General features: G+C 42.0%; 1 protein-coding gene across 1 annotated transcript; it reads right to left on the minus strand.

The window, feature by feature from the left end:
- Nucleotides 1-1497: 1497 nt before the first annotated feature.
- On the minus strand, nucleotides 1498-26200 carry uhrf1 (ubiquitin-like with PHD and ring finger domains 1). Its single transcript, XM_078423562.1, has 16 exons — nucleotides 26012-26200; nucleotides 22061-22330; nucleotides 17255-17436; nucleotides 16205-16420; nucleotides 15416-15525; nucleotides 15016-15202; nucleotides 12835-12958; nucleotides 12327-12434; nucleotides 10866-10970; nucleotides 8663-8769; nucleotides 6041-6203; nucleotides 5476-5613; nucleotides 5201-5309; nucleotides 4508-4665; nucleotides 4214-4312; nucleotides 1498-2963 (listed from the first exon to the last, which is right to left on the minus strand). Exons 1-16 carry the CDS (start codon nucleotides 26162-26164, stop codon nucleotides 2817-2819), a joined length of 2376 nt encoding a protein of 791 aa, XP_078279688.1. The 5' UTR covers nucleotides 26165-26200; the 3' UTR covers nucleotides 1498-2816.

The following is a 26200-nucleotide window of genomic DNA, read 5'->3' on the forward strand; positions in this document are numbered from 1 at the left end:
TTACTATTTTTCAAGAGAAATGTGGGAGGGAGTGGTATAGGAGCGAACAATTTTATATGATGCAAACCTACAAATTGCAGTCACAGAAGAGTTGAGCCCCCATTTACCTGGTTTTACCAGTAGAGTAAACCAGGTCAACAGAAGACCGGCCTTTTATCCCAGACGTCTAGAAATACAAGGATAGAAGTTAAACCAAAACAAACCCTGGGATATTGCATGGTTGAACTAAAGCAGTTCGGAGCAGCCATCCCCAAAACCAAATTTTCATCAACTCGTTCCCCGCCTCCGCCCAAGTATCGTGAGATGAAAACTCCATTTAATATTTGCTCTATCTTTATATTCCTTGAATTTGACCTTGCTGTTTTTGACTTTTAACTCATAACTCTGCATTTTTCTTCCAAATTCACTTTAAGACATTGTGTCCCATCCATTGATATTCTTGGCTTTGCTTCCAACATTGATCATTTCTTAATACTTGAAGGAACTGATCCAAGCATAGCAAAGAGTTTACACACGAGGGAACAGGTGAACTTTGAATTTCAATAGTAGTAACAATGTTAGATTCTGATTGAATTTGAAACTTTGTATTACACTGGCCATATTGTAGGATTAAATTGCCCAAAATCAACGTGAAAAATAATTTGCAAAACATTCCAATACTGAAATTATTTCAGACATGAAGTAGATAAGGAATTGACCATTTTAATGACTCAAAAGGAAAAACAAAGGAATGGTGCATATCTAGTAAGGGGTGAGAAGATATGTAATACCATATTTTTGGCAAATTTTGGCACAGTTGTTTCTTCCAACTCAAGTAGGGTACCATTGATATACAAAAGGTAATGGATAATCAGAGGCATTCAATTTTATTGTAGAAAAGGAGGGATCCAAGGCAACAGACACTTATTACTGGCAAGTTTAAAAAATATTTACAAAATATTACATATTTCAAAGTACATTCTCAAAGTTACAACAGCATCCATCTATCTTGAGAATATGGGGTTTGTATGAAATTGTGGCAATGAGATAAAATCATCTTATTGAATATCTGCAAGTGGAAGCAGCTATTGTGGAACATTACTAAGAAAGGACTTAAGCACAGTATGAAACAGCAAGTGTTGGGAATACAACACATTCTTCCAAAAATATTCCTACTAATGATGTATTTCTTCATAAACATTTTCCTATATGAACCGTATACATAATATTCATACAACTAAATATAGAAAGTTCCATGCATTACAACGTGCTAAAAAGATTGAGGAGATTCGGTATGTCAGCAAATACTCTCATGCACTATGTGCAATCTATACTCTTGAACTATATTTCACTGCTGTCATCAGGAAAAGGTACAGGTCTGAAAACTATGACATCCAGGTTCAAGAACACCTTCATCCCAACAATCAGCAGGCTATTGCACACTAAACCAACTAAACTTCAAACTACTGATTGGTTACACTAGGGACTACAGGCTTTTGCTTTGTACTATATTGGGTTTATTAACTTAACTTTTTGTTTGTTTATTGTTATCTAGTGAGTATTGTTTATAAACATTTTGTGTTGCAGCAAATAAGGATTTTATTGTTCTGTTTTAGTGTATGTGACAATTAAAGACTCTTAACTGACCGAAGGCATAAATACGGCAAGGCAAAAAATAATCTAATTCTCATAACATTTTACTTCCCTAAAAACATTTCTAGAATGAAGTATATTATCACGAGTGATAATGAAGTGAATACTTTCTCAACAACATTTGTGCATTGCCCGTCATAACCGGCAAACAAAATGATTCCTCTGCCAAGGATGGCATAACCAACAGAAAGATTGACACGTGTTTAGAGCTTTGAAAGGCAAAAAAACTTTATTTTATTGCAGCGTATAAACATAGCAATTAACAAGTGGAAGATTCGAATGGAAGTTCAAAATTCCACAGCATTTCAGAAACAATTCAACACCCTTAAAGAAATTAATTGTTAGATTATGTCCAGTCTAACTCCATGAAAACCTAAATTCTGAAGTATGAAATGATGTCCATGCAATGTTGAGGTACCATACTGCATCCTTTGGTATTGTCATTAGAGAAAGAGGGTGCCTGTGGAAAAATTAATGTACAAGTACAGACATGTAGATTGCAGATCGCCCAGGTTACATCCCCTTTCGCAAATTTCAATTAATAAAGGATTGCTTTTCACAGTCAACCAGGGTCAGAAAAAGATATTTAACAGTTCAAAGCATTTAAAAAAATAAGTGTACAATTCTGAATCAAACCAAGAGGTTACTGTTCTATAAAAATACAGCACCAATAAAGCTGCATATTCCCTGCTAAAATAACTTTGATAAATTTATCTGCATGGCTAAATTTGTCAACCAATGTGCTAGTTTTAAAATAAAATCAGTGCTAGGAAGTCGCTCACAGCCCAGCCTTCAACAAGGACAAAGGCACTTATGTGATGGCTTAACTTATCAAGCAGAGAATCAAGGCTGATTAGACAGATATCATTCTGCTGAACTTGCTCTGACCAAAGAAAATCCCAAGAAAATTATCCCCACTTTGAGGTAGTATTTTTTTCCCCTGCAATGTTACACCAATAACATCAATCTGCGTATCTAGACAAGCTCCTAGACTAAAACAAGCACAAACATTTTGAGGTTCTTATATCCTACACTTAAAGATTGGGGATGGGAAGTCAGCTACCCTGGATTAATTTGTCAATCTGTCCTCCAGTCAAGCTCCACAGGCCAGAATGCCTATGTTCTTAACAAAATAATGACGAACTGTCAAGTAAAAGGCAAGAAATAATCCCAAAACCAAGGCATCACCGTCCATTGCCATATCCTGGGAACAGCTGGATTAGAAGACTTTGCAGGCATTTGTTGACCACCATGCTGCAGTTCTTGCCAATATCATAGCGGCAGGCAGGACAAGTGTACACGTCAGCCTTGAAGGAACGTTGTAAGCAGCTCTGGAGTTAGTGAAAAAACAAAAGAGAAACAAACTGGAGTTGAGAATTGCGTTGAGGGTAATTGCCTTATGAATTCTTATAAATAACGCTCAAAATCACCAGCATTTAAAATTTTAAGACAATTTAATTGCATGATCAAAGGGCTTTCATTATCTGATGATCATAGTCTTGAAAGTCTGGAAACAATAACATGATTTCTAAGTTTCCTGGCACAGCAAGACACTTCAAAACCACTTATGTGAGTGAGAGGTACCTTCTTGAACTGCTGCGGACCTTCTGGTAAGGGCGCTATTGTTCAACCGTACTTCTAGCTTATTTCTGGTAAGGGCAGTACTGTTGGACAGCAAATCCATGTAGATGCATGGGGATAACACTTGCAGATAATGCATTCACATGGATACATTTATATTCTACTATTGATACGGTTTAAATCCTGGAATTTGTGATCCAATAGTACTAGATTTGTCTTTAGCAGTAGTCTAGGTGAGTAAATTTAATGCATTTTATAAATCATATACAATGTACCCATTGTATTGTTTAGGTGTAATAAAAGTTTAGGTGTTTGCCATTCGAAACATCTGCTTAGACTTAATTATTTCCCCCACTCTGATTGATTAGAGGACATTGTACTGAGAAACCTATCTGGCATGGTACTGGTATTTCAGTGGAAGTAATCCATGCGTTTTAAAATAATTATGAATAAGGATGTCTGGGCCTTGACAATAATTCTGGGGCCCATTGCTCGTGGTAGGACAAGCAAATGTCAAATTGAAAAACACTTAAAATATGAGATTCGTGGCAATATATTTTATACAAGAATATAATATTACAGGCTCTCGCCAGTCATCTACTTTAAGAGGCTAACCATCATGTTTCTGAAACTCATTGCAAACTTGGACGCACGCCCAGCTCCATATTCCTTTCCGTCTGAAGAAGGGTCCCGACCCGAAACTTCACCTATCCATATTCTCCAGAGTTGATGCCAGACCCACTGAGTTACTCCAGCATTCTGTATCTATGTTTGGTACATAAACCAGCATCTGCAGTTCCTTTTTATCCCATATTCTTTACTGTGTTATTGCTAAACATTTTATGTAAAGGTCTATATATATCACTTCCAAAATCAATTTCACAATATAGCCTAGTACACATTTGTAAGTCTCGCTCAGAATCTCAAAAAAATCAAAATATATCCGATGCAGTGAATCTATGATGAGAATTTCAGGATAGGATTGATTTATCATACTTACTTTGCAGACATTGTGCTGACATTCTGTTGTAATTGGTTGGAATACCACCTCCTGGCAACAAATGCACAAGAATGTCTCCTCCAATTTTGACAGAAATTTCTGGAAAAACATTTGAAAACCATTGCTATTTATAGGAAATTAAGATAATCTACGCGGATAATCTACTTAGTGCTGATTATAGAATCTGATCTGAATGTCTTTTAGCACCATGTCAAAACTTCAGTCAAATCAAGAGAACTGCATTTGAATTAGATACATGCAATATAGGCCTGGAAAAATGAATTCAATCCATACCGGCCCATCCTTAAGGGATAGAAGTGCTTCATCCCACACTTTCTTATTAACTTCATCATCTTTTATAAGTTTCTTCTGTTCTGCTGTCAACTTAAATGCTTCCACCTTTGATTTCTTTGGAGTGGCTTTTGGTGACGTGGTTGATGAAACTCTATCATCTGGGGTGGGAAAATAGATTAAGAAAATCATGAAACTGTACTAACAGGTCTAAAGTAATCAAAAATGTCTTGCAATATTATTTAGAAAGCAACTTTTTACCTGCAAAGAATTTAGGAAGTTAGAAGTAATCGGCAGATTTTTAAGTGTTATTCACAAAATTAAAAGTGAATAAAATGTCAGTAGATACAAACAATTTATTAAATACTCATGTTAAATTATCAAATACAGCATGAATACCAAGAAACGACACAAATATTTTAGGACATTTGTAGATCATAAAAATACAATGTAAACTCTTTCTAATCTGCCATATCATGTATGGTACACAACAGCAGGTGGAAGGAACTACCTTGATGACAAAATTGTTCATTCAAAGTAGGTTTATCAGCATCACCAATACCTTCTGAAGGAGAATCAGAAGTGCACAATAAACATTTGCTTTTGGTATTGACAAAATTACAAAAAGAACTTTAATAATCTAACAAAACAAATTCCAACAAATTTGAGTTGCAATCTCAACATGAATCGACAGACCTGAATTTGATTTTCTTTTCCTTGGTGTTGGCTCAGGATCTTCATCTCTCTTTTTGTTCTCCTTCTCTTTCTCTTTATTGGCGACAGAATCAAGGTAACCTTCGGGATACTGTTACACAAAATTTGTTGATGAAATACATTCCTTAACTAAAGTTTTGTTACAACTTTTGTCTGAGCCCAACTTTGCTGTAAAAGCCAGCTGAACAATACCCAATGAGTCATTTTTGGTCATACATTATGAAAGATTACTGGACAAGCCGTGAAATTTAAGATACCTGCATAATCAATCCTAGCTTCTTCATTCTTTCTTTACCATCTTTGGTCCATGGAGCTGGTTCTTCATCATCCCGTTTCAACAAATATCTCCATACCAAGAAACCAGATTTTCCCTTCTCAGGCCAGTACTTCACCACCTAATTCAGAAATAAATTACAATTCAGCAGATTTACTTTCTCTTTTCATATTCTTCCCACAGTTTTTGAATTGTACCTCAAATTGCAATAGCTACAAAATATTATCCATATTTATTCCTTATGTATGTGAATTTCAAATGAACAAGATTACCTCAAATCCATAATAACTTGTATTTGAAACAAATACAACTCAAATCAATTCAATAAATTCTCGCCAACAAAACTAAATTTGCTGAACAAAACGAATTTGAAAAAATCTTGGTAGAAGAATGGAGAAGTCTCCCTGATCTATTTACACTCTCCCCATAACCAGCCAAGTTGGAATACAAAAAGAAAATTACGAGCATCAATAACTAGCTTTTCATCTTCAAATTGTACTTAATGTATTTGTACTTGTGAAAATGTAAACATATTAGCATATTCATACCTTATAAATGCCATCATAACGGTTCCCTTCTTCTGGTGCAAACTTGCTGTGTTTACGACCTTTCGCACTTCTCACAACTCTGACCGATTTTCCAGCTCGCCAGTCTTTAGCATTAGCTCCCTCTTTGTCATTAATAGGAGCATTACAGTTCAGAGCAAGAGCCCTGCAAAATAAATTTGTTGTTCGAGTTCCAATTTTTGCAATGTATGCACTTGCATATCAGTAAACATAGAAAATAGGTGCAGGAGGAGGCCATTTGGCCCTTCGAGCCAGTAGATTTTTTTCCCACCAAAAAATAAAATTTATAATAATTAGGTTTTATAATAACCAATTTACTTTGTAATAATGAAAATACGATGAGAAATGGATAGACGTTAAATCTAACAATACAAAAGCTGTTTCAAACATCTCTCATCTCTCAATTAAAACCCATACACTCCAGTCATAAGACGAAAGAGACTGCAGATGCTCAGATCTAGATCAATAACCAAATGCTGAAAAAACTGAAAGGGTTAAGCAAGTTTAATTTATATATTTTGAGTTCACAGTATCAGGGCGAGACCCTGCCATCCAGACAGAATAGTAAAGATTTCCAGTACGTAGCAGTACATAGGTGGGTAGTAGAGTGGTTGGTCGGTGATGGATAGATGAAATCAGGTGAGGGGAGAATGGTAGGGATGAGCAGATGGAGAGGAAAACTAGGTGGACTTCCCCACATTCACCTGTTCTCCTCAATTACTTCTCCCTTTGATCATCCATTCCATCCCCTTTTCCCCAATCTGGTTGCATTTACCACTCATCACATTCCAACCTGATTCAACCAATCAATTACCAGCTTCTGTCTGCATTTCCACTCCTTCATACTACGATATGCTGCCAATCTTTCCAGTTCTCTCCCAGTCCTGAATCAGGATCTCAGCCAAAAATGTTTACTTCACTCTGCTTTAACCACCAGTTTTTCCAGCATTCTGATTTTGGTCCTCCCAGTCATCACATGAATATAAGAATCTGAAGAAACTCCCTCGAGTAAATGATGTAGGTTGAAAAGTGTAAGTTATTGGGGCAAATCCTCCAGAATTATGGAAGAACTCGGGGATAAGGACCTGGACATTTTTTTAAACAGACATGCTGGCTGCAAAAACACAAACCCCCCCCCCAAGGGATCACAAAGGAAGAACAAGTTCAAAGCCTGTCTGTGGGCCTGAGCAGCCACATGACTATGCGAGTGGTGAGAACAGGAAAGGTCGAGACAGAGATAACGAGATTACCTTGGAAAGACAAAGGAAGGAACGGACGAGATTACCTTGGAAAGCCAAAGGAAGGAACGGAGCACAGCAGACGGGGGTGAATAGCCCAGCAGCAAGACAATCACCATCGTTAATGGCCCATCCATCGGGACAATGGGAGCCCATCCAGGTGATGGAATAACGATTAGGCCGATGCATCGTGACATCAGCAAACCCATTATCATCGGAAGCCTATTGTTCATGCCAGATCGAAACTGGCAATCATCAAAGACCCTTTTGTCCAGAGGATCAGCTGGGAGTTTTCAAGGGAGAAGCCCTCAGGTAGAAAAAGGGGAGCAGGCAAGCAAGAAAAGAGGCCCCTTTCTTGGTTTTCGGCTGCTGTTGGAGCGGAGCGAGATGTCCGTCAAGGAATGTTGCCGACTGGCCCGCTGCAGACTGCAGGAGTACCACAGTCTAGGGTCCTTCCGCTGCTGGACATGGGGGGGCAGGGTGTGGTGGAGAGAGACGCCCCTCCAAATATGGGATACTGGGTAAATGTCTAAATGTAAGTAAATGTCTAAGTGAATGCCTGTATCGAATATAACCTCCGGAAATGTCGGATGGGCTTGTTTAAAAAGATGTTTTGTAAATGATATTTATTACTAGAATAAAGTATTTTTTGATATTTAAAAAAAAAGGCTCCTGACCCTGCATCAATCTAGCTGTAAGTACCCCAGACGACCTGGTGAAGTTCCTGAAATAGGATAGGTTGAGAGAAGGAGGAGAGGGGGGGGTGTGTATTTGTAATTAAATTGTGTAAAGTAAGTTTTTACGACATGCCCGATAATTTTCTTTCCATAGTCTTAGTTTAAAGCATAAGTTTAGTCACGTGTTATGTAGTATTGGTGAGATTCGATTTTCCATTTGTTTAATAAAGCCTGTAAATTTTAGACTCGCTTTGAGTCCGTCTGGGTCTCTGTTTTCTCTCATCAGCACGCTCTGGTCAAGTCAACCTTTTATCATATCCCACCATAATTCCGAGGTCTAAAACCCAGGGGAATTCGGGCGCCTCGAAACACCCACTCCCTTTTGTATTCTCTCTTGGGAACCGCTCGAGTGGAGTGGTGGCCAGGGTGGCCGTTTGACCCACTGACAAGGGAGAGAATCACTCGGGCAGTTGGGCCCGAAGTGGAGCAAAGGGAACTAAACCCCTACAAAAGCTCAATTAACCATCAAAAAAGCAGAATCCATTATCAATGCCTAATCCAAAACCAGAACCAAAAATGCATGGTGCATGCATTATGGGATATACGTCGATTGTTTCAGATCATCTTAAATTGGCAGTAAAAATTAATACCATCTTAGAGACTATATTTTCATAAATTTAACAACCAACCTGTTCATGTTGGTCAACTTCTGATCACATGATTGTTCTGCTGTGCGTTTGTTTCCAGAAAGATCACGACCACCACTTCCAGTGTAGGTGAAGTCACTTCCATGATCCTATAAGAGAAGCACAATACTAATCTTCAACTTTTCAACTGATGTGAATTCTAAAAAAGAGACAACAAAACCTAGAACAAGAGACATCTGTCTCATCAGGCTACCCTAGTCATGAGATGAGTATAAGAATCTGAATCAACTCCAAAGTGTGGCTGCGCCTAACGGCTGCGGCTCTCTGGCAGTCTGTGTGTACTTTTTCCTTTCTTTTTGTTTGTGTGTCGGTGTTGGGATGGTTTTTGTTTCTGTTTTCGGCTGTGTATGTGTGGGGGGGTGGTGAGGTGGGGGAAACCTTTCTTTTATTAGGTCTCTTCCCCGGGGCGCAGCTCGGCCGTGGGGCCTTCCATCGCCCGGCGTGGCTCGGCCGCTGGACTTAGCATCGCCGGCGCGGCTCGGCCGTGGAACCTAACAGTGCCCGGCGCGGCACGGCCGCGGGGCCTTCCATCGCCCGGTACGGCCGCAGGACGTCTCAGCGCTCGGTGCAGCTCGGCCGCGAGGCCTTCCATCGCCCGGCCGTTGGACTTAACATCGCCGGCGCGGCCGCGGGACTTGGCAGCGCCCGGGGCGGCTCGGCCGCTGGGCCTTCCATCGCCCGGCGCGGCTCAGCCGCTGGACTTAACATCGCCGGTGCGGCTCGGCCGCAGGACGTTTCAGTGCCCGGTGCGGCTCGGCCGCGGGGCCTTCCATCCCATTGCGGGGGCTGTGCGTGTCGGTCGCCTCGTTAGGGGTCGAGCTGCCTGTCTGTGGGCGTGGGGGGAAGAGAGGGGAAGTTTTGTTGCCTTCCATCACAGTGAGGGGGTGTTTGGACTCACTGTGATGGATGTTTGTCTTGGGGTCGTGTGTCCTGTGTACTTTTTTTTGTTGTGTTTTGTGACTGCTGAAATTTCGTTCGGTACTTGTACCGAATGACAATAAAGTTCTATTGGATTGGATTGGAGTGTAAAGGATGTAGGGTGTAAACCAAAATCTCCATTCTTTCTGCAAATACAGGAAACAATTAAATTCAACATGATCAATAATCTATAATCCCAACTTCATTTTTTCTCACATGTTTGCAGGTTTCAAAAACATGTACTCGATATTGAGAATTTAAAAAATATTTTTTTAATGTTCTTCCATTTCAGTACCTCCGACCTTTTAATTGTTTAGACTGCATTGCCTCAGATCCTCATTTGGAATATTCTAACCTTTCCAGATGCATAGTTGAAAAGATTTTCCCACTCAAATCAAATAATACTTCCCTCTAATTTAGTGCTCGATCTGCACTGCTTATAATGCTGTTCACTTCACTGTCACCCTTTGTTTCACTATTTCCTTTCTATAGCTCGGCAAGCTAGTAAACCGATTTCTAGCAATTGATTCTAATTTATAAAAATAATTAATTACTGGGGCCCACAAAACTTTGCAGCACCAGCAATCACACCATGCCAACTTCAGTACACAGGTGTTACACCAGAGCCAATTTCCTATCCAGTTCAATAATGCGCTTGAACCAAGTCTCTCATACTGGAGTCCTGTAGATAACATACACAACCTCCTAAAGATGATTCCTCATCAAATTGTATCAGATGTTAACCATGACCCTTTTCTCTTTAATCTTCTCATCCCTATGCCAATTTGCACATGGCTTAGGCAGCAATCCAAATTCCCTGAGCAGAACCTCTTTGCTTGTTTTACCATCGTCATTGGTTCCACATGGACTACGAGTGAATCTTTCCCCTCCCATTCCAAATTCTTCTGACGGTCAGATGAGATGTCCTGAATCTGGGTACCAGAGGCAAAAAAGCCTTCAGAACTCTCGATCCCCGTGACAGATAATTGTGTATATTCCCCTAACGATAATACCCCCAATTACAACTATGTGTCTCTTCTCCCCTCATGGATAGCTCCATGATCCATGGTGCCCTGGTTAAGTTGATCATCCTTCCACGTGTGCCCCCACACATGTCTGCACAGGGAGCCAGAATCTCAGACCTGCTTGACAAGCTCAACTCGGATTCTGAGAAATTAACCACCAAGAAAACAGCATTTAAAGAGCACAAATTTAGAGATAAACAGATTGACATCTCCAGCATTAATGAATAATATGGGTTACTCACCACATCATCCTCATAACCTCCTGCAAGCACAAGGGAATATGCACCATCATTGCTCCGGCCATGAATTCCAGCAACATGGGGCCGATGAACTCCTGATTCACTCACCTTGAAATGGAATTAATTGGAGGGCCCATTAACATGTCTATATCCACAGGTAGTACAAGGACAAAATTACTCGTATCTGTTCTAAATTAATTCATATAACGTCACCATAAATATCCAATCAAGGAAGAGATCTTGAGCTTAGTCAGAATACATTTCTGAAACATATGCAGGGTTTTATTAGCCTCCACTTGAAAGCATTATTAGAAATTAAACCCTTTATACCATTTTGCCAACCAGATCCATCCTTGGGTCAGAAGCTCTGGATAAATTTGATTTATACCACTGTTTTCCGAATTTTGGTGCAACACCTTCCTTTACATTGTTCAAGCTGTATATAGTGTTATCACAAGGTATTTTATCAGCAGTTTCTATGAAAACTCTCAGGGTGTTTTGGAGCCATTGGTATTTCAGAACTACCCAAGACAGCATATTTTATGGTGGATTAATAAAACTAAGCGTTTTGACTGTTTTGCACCATCTTATTATAGTAAAACTTCCGTTATCCAGTACCTGGATCAGCGTATATCAATATATCAGCGGAATATTGGCTGGTTTGTGGCTGGAGCCGAGAATCAGGAAGGTGGCCAGGGCAGAGGCAAGGGTCCACAACGTGGGTAGGTTTGCAGTTGGAGCCCAGAGTTTGTATATTTTTCCACTTTCTTTAAACTCACCGGGTTCATTAGAAAATGTAAGATGGACACGAAATACTGGAGTAACTCATCGGGACAGGCAGCATCTCTAGAGAGAATAGGTGACATTTTGGGTCGAGATCCCTCTTCTGACTGACCCAACCCATTAGAAAAAGTATATTTCTTTTACATTGTAAATAAGCCAAATCAAAGTGTGTTGTCATAGTAACCTCCAACAATCCAGAATACCGGCCCAAAACCAATTTTCTAGCGCCTTTGGTTCAAGAGCATTTCTGGATCATCCATTTGACCGGTTCAAACAGGGCATGGCTTCCAAGAGGAGTCGAACGGTACGCCAAGGGGCCACAACACTAGCCCACAAAGTTGGCTACTAATGTCAGCTATGGGAACGGATCTGTCAGCTCCTGCTCCAGCCTATCTGAGATAGTGTACAGCACCATAAGGGGTAAAATATTATCTCACCATGGGTGCAGAGGTTATACTGCTGCTGAAGAGAAACAAAAATGTAATGTTTCACTTTAAATGTTTACTTCCTCCTGTCCAAATACAAGCAACACAATACTAACAAAAGCAATAAACACAGCTACTTCTTGGTTATTTTATCATATTAAAAAAATGGCAATCCTATTAGTATAAAAGTGATTGCTATGAGCTTCAATAGAATTCTACCTAATTTCATCTAACCAGGATTATAAAGTAAACATACCTGGACCCTGAATTTCCACTGAGTTCCTACTGGAACACCTGGGATAGGCCCATAGTGATTAGAGGGTACAATTGTGCATTCCTTTGTGCGACCCACGCAGGCCATACCCTGGAAGAAGGTACATTAAGAGAAATTAATGGCTGATAATGCACAACCTTGGAATTCATAGCTGGATGTGGCTGGTTAGGCTATTTATATGTACACATTACAAAACATGCAAATTAAGCATTGTCAAATTCACGTCATTTTCAGATTCCCACAGCCTGTAGATTTCTATAGTACTAGCAATTATGGTGTATACATGGTCAATTTATCCTGTGAACTACAACACCCAATAACTTGCAACCAACTTTACAACTCCAATTCAGCTGCAAAAACGCCTTAAATGAGCAGTTTATTTCTCATCCCTCCCACCCCATCCTTGTTAAAACTGCATGCAACATTTAAAATATTATTCCAGACCCGTCTCCCAGAACCACTAAGTAAATCCAACATGCAATATGCTCACCTTTCCCCAGTCTCTCTGGCAGGCAGAATTAGCAGAAGCCATCTTGGCCTTCTTTTTACTTTCTTTTAGTTTTTCACCAGCCAACACCACTTCATTTGCATCAATCTTACATAGAGGACAATACCTGTAAACACCCACACCCCCATGCATAAATTAGTTACAATCAACCAATAGTTTTTAAGTGGAGTGTAAAAGGAGAAAATTAATACAAGCAATTAAAAAAACACTCTCAAATGTACCACTTCCCACGATCCCACCTCTCCACACCTGTGCTGCAACAATATTTAACAACACATTTCCAACAATCCGGAGTTCAAATAAACAAGCCCATTATAATACAAAGGTTTCATGAGATCATGACGAACAGGTTGCAAATGGTTGAAAATGAGTTATTTCCACTCGAAATGAACAATTGTATTTAAGGCACAATAAAATTTTAATGGCTTCATATTAATAGAAATTATATAGCAGATTAAGATTCAATTTGGAACAGAACCAGATTTTAATATTCAGATACATTACATAGATGCCTTCATAAAAATTGTACTAAAACCTTTCAATCTGCAACCAATAGGAAACTTAAGAGGATTTCCCAGATGTATCACTCAAGTTAAACAATACACATTTAATTGCTTAATGAAATGTTACCTCTCAAATGCCACTCACCTCAGCCTCGTGCCGCAACTAGAGCGAGCCATGGACCCAAAGCCTCTCCTCCATTGGTCCAACACCCTCCACTCCCACACTCCATCCCTCCTCTTCTCCCCCCTCCCACTCCATCCCCTCCCCCACCCACTCCATTCCCCCCTCAATCTCCCTTAAAACTCCCCAAAACCTCTGTTGTATTGGTCTAGCACCCTCCCCTCCTCCCCCTCCGTATTTGTGCCCGTCTCACTCTACCGCGACAATTTTAGGACCACCTTACTCACATTTGTTCTGGGGACCCTTTCATCTGTTTCATTCAAATTGGTCATATTTTTTTTAAGGTGATTTTTAAACTTTAAAATCTCTAACTTTAGAGATTTAAAAATCACCTTAAAAAAACAATTTATTGGCATGTTCAGCATGTGACGTCACAATGGGACCCGTCCGAGTAACGGCCAATGGGGGGGGCTCATGATGACCGCCGGTGGCGGGACCCGCCAGAGTGACGTCCCACGTGGGGGCCACACTTTTTTTTTTAAACACGCATGCCTCGCGCCTGACCTTCCTCCAGTGGTGCAACGCGGCGCCAAGAGGGTCCCCCTGTTGCTCAGCGCTGCACGCAAGGAACACTTTCGCCGCCAACAGGTTCACGGATCGGTAGGGTTGCTGCGACCGCCACAGCCCCGGGGGACACTCCCCGCCCGCCACCATGTGGTGAGTGAGTGGGGGGGGTGGGGAGTGGGTGTGGTGTTAGACTAATGCAGGAGGGGTTTTGGGGAATTGAGAGAGGGATGGAGTGGGAGGGGGGGATAAGGGAGGTTGAGGGCGGAGGATAAGGGGGGGAAGAGGAGGGGAGATAAGGGGGGTTGAAGGGGATTGAGTGGGTGAGTGGCACCCTCTCCCCTTTTCCCCTTGCCTGCCCACGGCCCCGGGAGACATTCCCCACCCGGCAACGGGCTTTGCCAGGTCCGCAGGATCGTCAGTTGGGAGAGGGTTGCCCCAGGAGAGGCCCACAGGAGAGATTTGGACCCAACGGGTCCACCTCAGTCTAATTCTTATTAAAAAGCACATGTTGTGGCGGCTCCCAAGGGTCGGGCCATACAACTACCGAACCCCTCGGAACGGGAATGGACCAGTTCAGGGGGGCGGCCCTTAGCTACGAGGATAAAGGGTTGGATTTTAGGCGCGATCTCTCTGGCAGACTTGACTGGTCTAGAGACACCACAAAATAAATCCCTCGCCTTTATTTCGGGCTTTTCGACGCGCCGCAATGTACTTTACAACAACCCAGCGTAGTAAAGGTTTTCACCAATGTGTTTTGGTACCATCTTATGGGTCTTCGCAGTGTGCCAAGTGACCACCCACTTTATGTAGCATCAATGAAGTATCTTGGATCTATTTTACAACATAATTTATAACTTCATGCAGCAAACATAGAAAAATAAATTCTTCTTGTAAACATTCAATACAAAAAGTAATTTTTGCCTTTTTTTTTTACAAACTAAAAAAAGAAATACAAAGCTTAGTCCAACATACCAATCATCAACTTCCGGTATGCTGGTAAGAGGAGGATTCAAGCAGTAGGTATGGTAGGCCATATCACACTCATCACACAGCAGTTGCTTCCCTGGGTCCCCCTTTCCACCACATACGTGACAGGCACAATGCTTGCAGTCTTTGTTAGGATTATCTTTGCAATGTTTGCATTCAGGTCCATTCTGTCCTGAAGATAATAAAACAGATCAAACTAGTAATTTAACACAAAGTACTGGGATAAAACACAATAAACTATTAGGGAAGCTAAGAAAAAGAGCAGTTGAGCAAAATGGAATGATGCTGCAGTTACGAAAGCTAAAGTTGCATTCTTTCTTATATTCAGTGCTAGGATACCAAAAGCATGATCATAACACCAACCAACCAAGTAACAGAACCTTACTTTTCATGGGACTTTCAGATGCATCCACTCCAATGCTTCCTGGCTCTTCAATCTTATAGACTTCATCCACTAATGAGATCTTACAATCATTCAAAGAATCGCCAGCATCCCTATAGCAACAAAGAATAAAAATCATAACAATTAAAATGATTCCACCAAAGGGGAAGAGGTCTGGCCAAAAGGACACAAAGTGCTGGAGTAACTCAGGTCAGGCAGCTTCTCTGAAGAACACGAGTAGGTGACATTTGGGAAGTTTGCCCATCACATTATACATGACAAATAATCTGAGCTATGGAGAAAAGAGTAGGAAAACTCTTGAGATGGGATGGGAAAACTGACTAGATATTTAAATATAGCTGGCCTTCAATATTTTTTTGGTTCTATTCTGATTTGTAGAAATGGTTTACTTAAATATGGGTCGACCCAAATCTATAGCTATCAACAAAATATACAAAACTCAAATCATAGCATGAGATTATAGTCCCACACCATGTCCTTCAGCGGACTTGCCCCATTAAAGGCATGGGAGACCTTTTTTAAAATATTTTTCCAAAGTTACAGAATGAACAGATAGCACAAGGACCAGAGTATATGAGAGAAGCCAAAATCCTCAAGGTTCACTGACAGGCACATCAAACTTTTACTTTGAAAAGAGACAAAAATCTCCAAAACAGAGGACTGCATTTGCAATAGGCATCCCATACTAATTTCTAAAATCAACAATTTAGCAGATAAACTGAATGCTTCCGAATTTAGATTAAGAAACACATTCAATGTTAATATCCTCACCCCAAAATAATTTTTGCATAGATCTCTTTAATAGTCCTGGTCTCCCTCTTCCGTAGAATTTCAGCATCATACCAGTATCCTCGCTCTTTAGGTTCATCCGGATTATAGTTGACCATCACCACATGTCCAACATGTAGTTGGTGCCATTGCAAAACTGTCCTTGCTCGCGGCCTGATATCCTTCCATCGTAACTGCACAACACCATTTTCAGGGTAACTTGGCAGTCAAACAAATAAATTTCAATGTTACAAATTTAACATTAAGCAATGAATATGTGTATCAGTTTAAGACAAATTTACGTGACAGCATTTAACATACAGACATTTGTCCTTGCTCATGACCTATAAGGGGTGAAGTGGTCTCTTGACAGGTTTTGATCACCTTATAAGATTGAGGAAGAACTGCTACACTTCTGACCCCTTCGATCATCTCCACAACCTCTTAAATTTGTCTGGTGTTTTCAAATTGTTTTTTTTAATTTCCAGGAAAGTGCATAATTTTTAAGTTAGATGGAATGTCTCTAAATTGTGACACAAAGGCATTCTATTTGACTACATCTCAATTCCACCATATTTAAATCAGCGGTAGCGCAGCGGTAGAGTTGCTGCTTTACAGCGAATGCAGCGCCGGAGACTCAGGTTCGATCCTGACTACGGGTGCTGCACTGTAAGGAGTTTGTACGTTCTCCCTGTGACCTGCGTGGGTTTTCTCCGAGATCTTCGGTTTCCTCCCACACTCCAAAGACGTACAGGTATGTAGGTTAATTGGCTGGGTAAATGTAAAAATTGTCCCTAGTGGGTGTAGGATAGTGTTAATGTACGGGGATCGCTGGGCGGCACGGACTTGGTGGGCCGAAAAGGCCTGTTTCCGGCTGTATATATATGATATGATATGATAAAGAATGCAAATAAAGTCAAATGGAGAAGTTTGGATTACATTTCTCCTTTCCCTCAAAAATATTAAAATCAAGCAAAAATGTATTCCTTAAGTAAAATTACGTAACATGTCCAAATTAAAGGGTTATGTCCATTAAATGGCCCATTTACATACTCTTCATATTTAATGTGGTAAATCACGTCTTCATTGGCAATCTTGGTTTCGGTAGTTTTGCTTGAATGTGCAGATTCTTCACCCACAGCTCTGCTTGCATCTCGATCCTGCGTCACATTGATAATGACCGCTTCAAACCAAGCACCCATGTGCATGTCCCGGGCATCAATTAATTCATTTATCTTAAAAAAAGACAATAATTCAAAATGTTTTCCTATTCCATTGTATTTGACTTCCTCTACCACCAGTAAGGTAGCGAGCCATTACACTGAAGAAAGAATTTCAAGACTTAAACACAATGAAAAGGGTTAAACAATAAGGCAAACATTCGAGTCTCTCCAATATCAAATCACATATGAAATAGACAATAGACAATAGGTGCAGGAGTAGGCCATTCAGCCCTTCGAGCCAGCACCGCCATTCAATGCGATCATGGCTGATCACTCTCAATCAGTACCCCGTTCCTGCCTTCTCCCCATACCCCCTCACTCCGCTATCCTTAAGAGCTCTATCCAGCTCTCTCTTGAAAGCATCCAACGAATTGGCCTCCCCTGCCTTCTGAGGCAGAGAATTCCACACCTTCACCACCCTCTGACTGAAAAAGTTCTTCCTCATCTCCGTTCTAAATGGCCTACCCCTTATTCTTAAACTGTGGCCCCTTGTTCTGGACTCCCCCAACATTGGGCACATGTTATCTGCCTCTAATGTGTCCAATCCCCTAATTATCTTATATGTTTCAATAAGATCCCCCCTCATCCTTCTAAATTCCAGTGTATACAAGCCCAATCGCTCCAGCCTTTCAACATACGACAGTCCCGCCATTCCGGGAATTAACCTAGTGAACCTACGCTGCACGCCCTCCATAGCAAGAATATCCTTCCTCAAATTTGGAGACCAAAACTGCACACAGTACTCCAGGTGCGGTCTCACCAGGGCCCAGTACAACTGTAGAAGGACCTCTTTGCTCCTATACTCAACTCCTCTTGTTACGAAGGCCAACATTCCATTGGCTTTCTTCACTGCCTGCTGAAATCACCACAAAGTTCTCAAGAACAGCACATCACATCACAAAAACCCTGTTGAATTATATTTGTAATATTGTTGATGATGCCTAGTCTTTGTGCAATGAACCAATCACAATTTGCAAAATCAAATTGCAAGGAAAAGGTTTGGCAGCAATCACATTGTATGAAAATTCCAGACTTCAAATCCCCAACTTTTGACACCAATAGAATTTAACAACAATAAACAACATCATTTGGGGATACATTTATGTATGCAACAAAAAACATTACTGCAAGTATACTGAGATTGAATATGACATAGACAAATCCGATGACTCAACAATTGCTCGTTCAGGAAAGTACCCATCAATGGTACAAGCTTAACACCATCAATTGTTCCCATCTTGATATTAATCGTTACGCTCCTCAAAGCATGCATGCAGGCCAGGGGATGGGGGTGGGAGGAAACAAAGGGTTTAAATTATACACACCATGAATGACAAAACCAAAATGTTTTCATTATCACCAATAACTTAATTCACATTTTTCATTTCGGTTGATCTTCCAGAACTGGAAGTCACTGGCAAGGCCAGCATTTATTATCCACACACAATTCCCCTCAATTTGGTGGGAGTGAGCCACTTTGATAAAACACTGCAGTAGTCCATCAAAGGTTCTGCCACAATGGTTTTGGAGAGGGAGTTCTAATATTTTGACCTACAATGAAGGAGAGTAATACATTTCCATGTCAGGATGAAGTGTGGGTTGGAGGGGAGCCAGAAGATGGAAGTCTTCCCATACAGTTACATTGTATTGCCCTCCCAGCTTGTGCCTTGTAAAGTGGTAGACACTGCCCAGTCGATCATGGGTATTGACCTCCCCACAATCGAAGGGACATTATAGGAAATACTGCAACAAAAAGATGGACAATATCAAACCTCCCTGACCATGCTCTCATTTCACAACTACCATTGGGAAGATGATATAGGACCACGAGAACTGTGACCACCAGGCTTAGCGGAGCTTCTTCCCAACAAGCATCAGACTCTTGAACACTACACAACATTAACCTCAGCAACTATGATCTTCCATGGACTGAATCTTTGATTGCACTACAGATTTTGGTCTTTGCACTATTATGGTTAACTGGTATTATGGTTATTAATTTACTGCATTTTACTATATATTATGTTTTATTATATTTAGACAGTCACGCTGCAGCATGAAAGATTATTCCATTGTCAATTGATATGACAATTATACCCTCTTGACTAAACAGTAGAAAGGCTCTGGGGCCTAAGGGGGCTGTCGACTCACCATGCAATAACCACCCACTAAAAAACTCCGGCAATCATATATTCACGGAATTGACTTTCAGGTCAATGGCAATACCCATTATAGCATTGATAGGATCGACATTCAAATGCTTTGCCATTGCAAACGTTAGACCCTCTCTTGCCTGGCACAAATGTTAATTGATACATATCAGCTCATGCCCAAATTTTGTTTCAGACTTTATGCATGTAGACATGAACAATTTACTAGCAAGCTGTAAATGAAATTGAATATTGAACAATCACCCATGACGCCAAGAGTGTGCTATCAGAATACTATCAACACTTCTCCAGTCCCACCAGAGGCCCAAACACCCTTCATGACTGCTAAACATCCTGGACCATGAGGCTGCACTCCTACTCCCTGCCCGCAAACTTAATCTGAAACCCAAGAATCCCTCACAGAAAGTCAAAAGGTTGCTGGTCTTGGATAACAGATGAACTCTTACATGACGGTTCAAGTCTGTGGACTGGTCCATAATCAAGGACTCAACAGCCAACCTAAGCGAGTACACCGATGGGTGGCACGGTAGCGCAGCGGTAGAGTTGCTGCTTTACAGCGAATGCAGCGCCGGAGACTCAGGTTCGATCCTGACTACGGGTGCTGCACTGTAAGGAGTTTGTACGTTCTCCCCGTGACCTGCGTGGGTTTTCTCCGAGATCTTCGGTTTCCTCCCACACTCCAAAGACGTACAGGTATGTAGGTTAATTGGCTGGGTAAATGTAAAAATTGTCCCTAGTGGGTGTAGGATAGTGTTAATGTACGGGGATTGCTGGGCGGCACGGACTTGGAGGGCCGAAAAGGCGTGTTTCCGGCTGTATATATATGATATGACATGATATGATGCCGTCAGACTTTAGTAATGCAATGAAGACCACATGCTGAAGTCAATCTGAATGTTCCACACCCAGAAACCATAGTTGAACTGCGAGATCGACACCCTCGTGTCAACTAAGTCTGAGGCGTTCAAATCAGGTGATCCTGAACCACACAAGAAACGTAGGTGTGACCTTCACAAAACTTAAGAGAACAGAGTAACCACATAGACACCTGTCAATTGTGGCAAGGCTTGAATGCGATGATGTGCTACAAAGTGAAGTCAGGTACAATTACTAGTAACACATTCTTTCTCGATGTACTCAATGCACCCTGTGTTCATCTTGAACAGATGGCTCCTAGAATGACATCACCCATGTTAGATCAGCTTTCCTGAAAGCAAATCCATGGAAAACAATTGGCCAGGTGAGTTGTCAGTACCCACATGGACCAGCTGGCAGGATAATTTGCTCACATCTTTAATTTCCCCCTCACCTAATCCACTCTAAGGCCACTACTATTTTCCTGGTGCCAAAGCACCAGGTAACATGCCTTAATGACTCCACCCAATGGCTTTAACATCAACCACCATGAAGTGAATTGAGAGGCTGATCATGGCTCACATCAACTCCAGCCTTCCAGAATGCCTTGATCCACTGTAATTTGCTTATCGCCACATGTCCACAGCAGATTTCATGTCCCTGGCCCCACACTCATGCCTGGATTATCTGGATAACCAACTTGAGAAAGAATGTCAGAATCCTATTTATTGACTATAGCTCTGCTCAAAAAACAACATCATTCCAACCAAACTCCTCAAACTTAGCAACCCACTCCAGAACAGGATCCTCAATTTCCTGATCATAGATCACAATAAGTAAAGATAGGCGACAAGACATCCTCTGTGAACATTCTCAACACTGGAATTATGCAAGACTGCATTCGCATTCCCCTATTATACTCTCAAGACTCCATTTGTAGATGACACCAGCATAGTGGCCCAAATCTCAAGTAATGATTAAATCGAGTAAAGTATGGAAATTGAAAAACAAGTAGAGTGGTGTTATGACAACAACCTTTCCCACAATTACAGCAAAACAAAGAAGTTGGCCATCAACTTCAAGAAGTGGGCGGAGTAAATGCCCCATTCCGTAACAATCATGTTTGGGCAATTGCTCTGCCCAAAGCTCCTCGAAATTTTTGATCACGGCCCTGTCCATCATGCAACTAACCCCATCCCCCTCAAATCGACTCAATATTTTCTTACCACTGCGACGGGAAGGCACTAAAAATCTCAAGGACCCCCTCAGACTCCAGTCATTCTCTCTTCACTCCTCCCCCATCAAGCAAAGGTGAACAAAGGAATGTCAAATGGAATTCAATGATAAATGTGAGGTGTTGCACGATGTGCAAACAAGGGTAGCCGTGCTGTAGAATAGAATAGATCTAGCAGTACAATAGCATTGTTCCACAAAAGTGACAATTCAGGTGGACATGCTGGTGAAGGCAGGAGACATGCTTGCCTTCAATTGGAAAAGGTATAGAGTACAAAAGCTGGCATATCATGATAAAACTGTTCAAGTCAATGGTGAGACCACACTTTGAGTACTTGCACCGCTGTAACTGATTGTCATAGCAATCCAATGCTCACCTTGTATAAGCCAAACCCTGGGTCAACAAGGTCAGGATGACCTGAAGTTACAGCTTGGTTTTCCAGTTCCATAGCAGCCTCATCATTATTAGAGCTCTTATCTGATTCACTCTGTGCAGATCCACATCCCGAATCTGTGTCAGACAGCTCTGCATCTTTTTCTTTTCTGGTTGTGCCCTTCTGCACAACTTGATCAACCTGGCGAATAAGCAGCTGGATTATGTCATTTAGCCCCACATTATAGTCAAAAAGTGAATGATCATCTTCCATCTGAAAAAAAAAAGGAAAATGACGTTAAACAGCTGCTAAAGAACCATCTGTATCAATATATGCGAGCTAAATCTATTGGTAGCTTTTGTTTGCTGATCATCAGGAAACTGTGGTTATAATACAGAAATCATAAAATAAAACACATTCACATGTCTTCAATTTGAAAATGCAATTACTCTATAGAAATACTGACCCTCCCTGCCCAAATAATAACCTAATCTTAAAATGCAAGAAGGGAAGATAATACACCACAGCACAATATCTTAAATAGCACAGCCCAATCAATTAATTCAATTAATCTGGAAATTTAAAAAGGATCAGCAACAGCAAGGGTGAAACTACCTGTCATAAAAACCCTTGCTTCACTATGTAATTCAAGTTGCAAGGAAACTAGGAGTTTAGATATATGTTCATTAAGCAATGTAGAATTAACATGAAGAAAAAGACAGTGGTGGAGTAACACACTGGGTCAGGCAACATCTCTGTAGAACATGAATAGATGTTTTGGGTAGCGACCTTTTGGGACCAGTCTGAAGAAAGGTCCTGGGAGGGAGAGAGATGAGGGGAGGGGGGGGAGAGAGGAGGGGGGGAGAGAGATGGGGTGGGGAGAGGAGGGGGGGGAGAGGAGGAGGAGGGGGGGGAGAGGAGGAGGGGGGGGAGAGGAGGAGGGGGGGGAGAGGAGGAGGGGGGGAGAGGAGGTGGGGGTGGAGAGAGGAGGAGGAGGGGGGGGAGCGGAGGAGGGGGGGAGAGAGGAGGGGGGGAGAGAGGAGGGGGGGAGGGGAGGGGGGAGAGGAGGGGGGGAGAGAGGAGGGGGGGAGGGGAGAGGAGGGGGGGAGAGGAGGAGGGGGGGGAGAGGAGGAGGGGGGGGAGAGGAGGAGGGGGGGGAGAGGAGGAGGGGGGGGAGAGGAGGGGGGGAGAGGAGGGGGGGAGAGGAGAGGGGGTAGAGGAGGGGAAGAGAGGAGGGGGGGGGAGAGGAGGGGGGAATGTGGGAGGAGAATGGTGCTGCACCAATGCAGGAGAGGTTTGGGCCCAACGGGTCCACTTGGTCTAGTATCCATATAAAAAGCAGTTAAAAATGACTAATTATCAGGCATTTACTGGATTTGCCACTTGACAAGCATTTTTTTAATGGCCTTCTACGTCAGACAGTGACTAGATTGGGATCTCTTATACTACTAGATTGGGTGAGCTTGCCAACATACAAGTGAGGCAACAGCCCAACAGTTAAAACTCCATGTAATTCCAGGATATGTGGCCAGTTCCACTAGCCATAACACCAATTATAGATTTAGCCTCAGGTTAAAAAAATTGGATTGCAAATATCTTGAATAAACTATAGACAGACATAAAAGCTGGAGTAACTCAGCGGGTCAGGCAACATCTCCGGAGAAAAGGAACAGGTGACGTTTCAGGTGGAGAAACTAAACTTGTGCAGTATCGGACTACTTCATAATGCATGCTGCTTTGTAACCAAATTCAATCGACACAATAGCCTTTTATTGTAAAAAGGCTCATGTGTAAAATTGAAAGTTATCTGAATCACTTTAGTTTCCCTCTGCCCCCACCTCAACGAGTTCCATGTCCGCCACGACGGAGAGCTTTTCTTCCGTCACCTCCGTGCCTTTTTCTTTTGGAAAGACCCAGTGAAGACCCCTTCTCCACCAGTCCCCCTCATCTTGGACTCCCCCGGATACATGCTAGCTTCAGAGTTAAGCAGGGAGGAAATACAGCTAAATAGATTCCGTTTAACTTCACTAACTCGACCTCAAAGCTCACAACTAATCATCAACATACAATATAACTACTAGCAACAGTTTCTCATTACTTTGCTGAGGAAACAGAGAATGGGAAATAAAGATTAATCTTGCTGGTGATCCCCACGTCTTGAAATGTAAGCTTTTATACAATGTGAATATCAAACTATAGCTCTATTACTGCTTAATTTATTGATCAAACTATTGTACAAACTGAAAAACAAACTCAATCTGACTTTATGAGTTTACACAAGACTAACAAGACACATTAATGCCCGACAGGGTTATCCACTTTGTTGTCAGTTGTATAGCTGGCCATTATTCCTATCAGTAGTTTAACAGGTATTTGATTATAATGTCTGGATTCACAGAATTTCCAGCCCTAGGTATACAGCGATGACATCCAAATACCTACGCCAATCGAGGCTGAAGCAGTAAAAGTAACAATCAGCCCCCACCTTCCCGAAACCAAAATTACACAAATGGCAATATTTTTGGGAAAGGGATTGAATAGCAGAGGGAAAAAATCAAACTGGTTGCCCTTTTAGGCGAACTTCCATGTTGTTGAAATTCTTCTCCAGGCGGCGCTCAAAACCAATAATCCTTTCTAGTAAAAAGATGGCGCAAGAAAATCTCATGAATTAATAAGTATACTAAAATATATTCTTATTCACTAATTTCTACGCTAACTGTCCGATTGTAAACAATTATGTCGGAGATCTCTTGGTATACATGTTGTTTTGCGACAAAAATGACTTTCCGGAGTGGCGCCAACTGAAAGCAATACTTTCCACTGTGTAGGAAGGAACTGCAGATGCTGGTTTAAGCCGAAGATAGACATAAAAAGCTGGAGTAATTCAGCGGGTCGGACAGCATCTCTAGAAAATAACTTACGTTTCGGGTCAAGACCCTTCTTCAGACGGAGAGTCAGGGGAAAGGGAAACGAGAGATATAGACTATGATATAGAACAAATGAATGAAAGATATGCAAAAAAGTAACGATGATAAAGGAAATAAATTGTTAACTACGAGCAAAGGCTGTGAAATGAGTTATACTGACTGAAACTCACTAGAACGACAGTGAAACTAGTACAACACGACTAGGGTGGGGAGGGACGGAGAGAGGGGTGTAATGGTTACTTGAAATTCTTGTATTGAATGGACTAAAAAGAAATCCTTTAACAAAAAAAGTCAGCGCAGGTAGCCTAAGCGGTAAAATGCGTTCACAGTGCAGCAAGTGAATGAATTGGAATAAGCTGTAACCGGATACAGGACACTTAGCGCCTTTTTGTTCAACCAACTCCTCCCGCGCAACCTCACCCGACAGCAGAGCGTCGGGCTGCTTGATCGACAGGCGAAGTAGCCAAGCAGAGAGGGGACAGCTGGACACTAGCCCAGCGGCCGTAGCCCTCCGGCCAATGTAAACGCGATAAGCACAAGGCGAGGTTCCCCATGTAAACACCTCGCTTCTGAAAAGTAGTTGCAAGAAACTACAAAATTCAAAACCACGTAAAGTTTAGTTAATGGTGGAACGGAACGCCGGAGAGCTGACGATCAGCGGTGAGTCAACATCTCCCGCTTAAAACAATGACTGATCCCCTCCACAAGCGGCCACCATCGCTGATGGGGGGATGATGGGGGGGGGCAAGGCAAAGCCCCTGTCGCCATCTCCGTTGTAAGTTATCCGGCGTCAACTTGCCCCATACTAATTGCCTTCTCCGCAGGCAGAACCCCCTGCCTCATCTGCCCTGCCCCCCCCCCCCCCCCCCCCCCTCCCCTCCTGCAAGTCTGCCATTGTCTTTGTTTTTCGAACCATTTGTTGGTAATCCAGAAAGGTAAAGGCGTTCCAATCCCCCATCTTCCCTCCCTCCGTCTACCTCCCCACACCTTTGGTGAAAGCCGCCGTCTCTCCCTCGCACAAAAGTACCTGCTTTCCCCGATAGAAAAGCCGTTGGCGATCGGCCTCCACCCCGAACGCCTCTCGGATCTTTTCCCTCAACTCCTGCACGGGAGTCAGTTTGGAGAGACCGTCGATATGCCGGGTCTCCTTGCCGTCCATCGTCCGCACCTGGATCCACATTTTTTCACTGCTGGCTCGTAAAATACCCAAGCTATG

Source organism: Rhinoraja longicauda, chromosome 28 (genome assembly GCF_053455715.1).
Source record: "Rhinoraja longicauda isolate Sanriku21f chromosome 28, sRhiLon1.1, whole genome shotgun sequence".
In the NCBI taxonomy this organism is placed as follows: domain Eukaryota; kingdom Metazoa; phylum Chordata; class Chondrichthyes; order Rajiformes; family Arhynchobatidae; genus Rhinoraja; species Rhinoraja longicauda.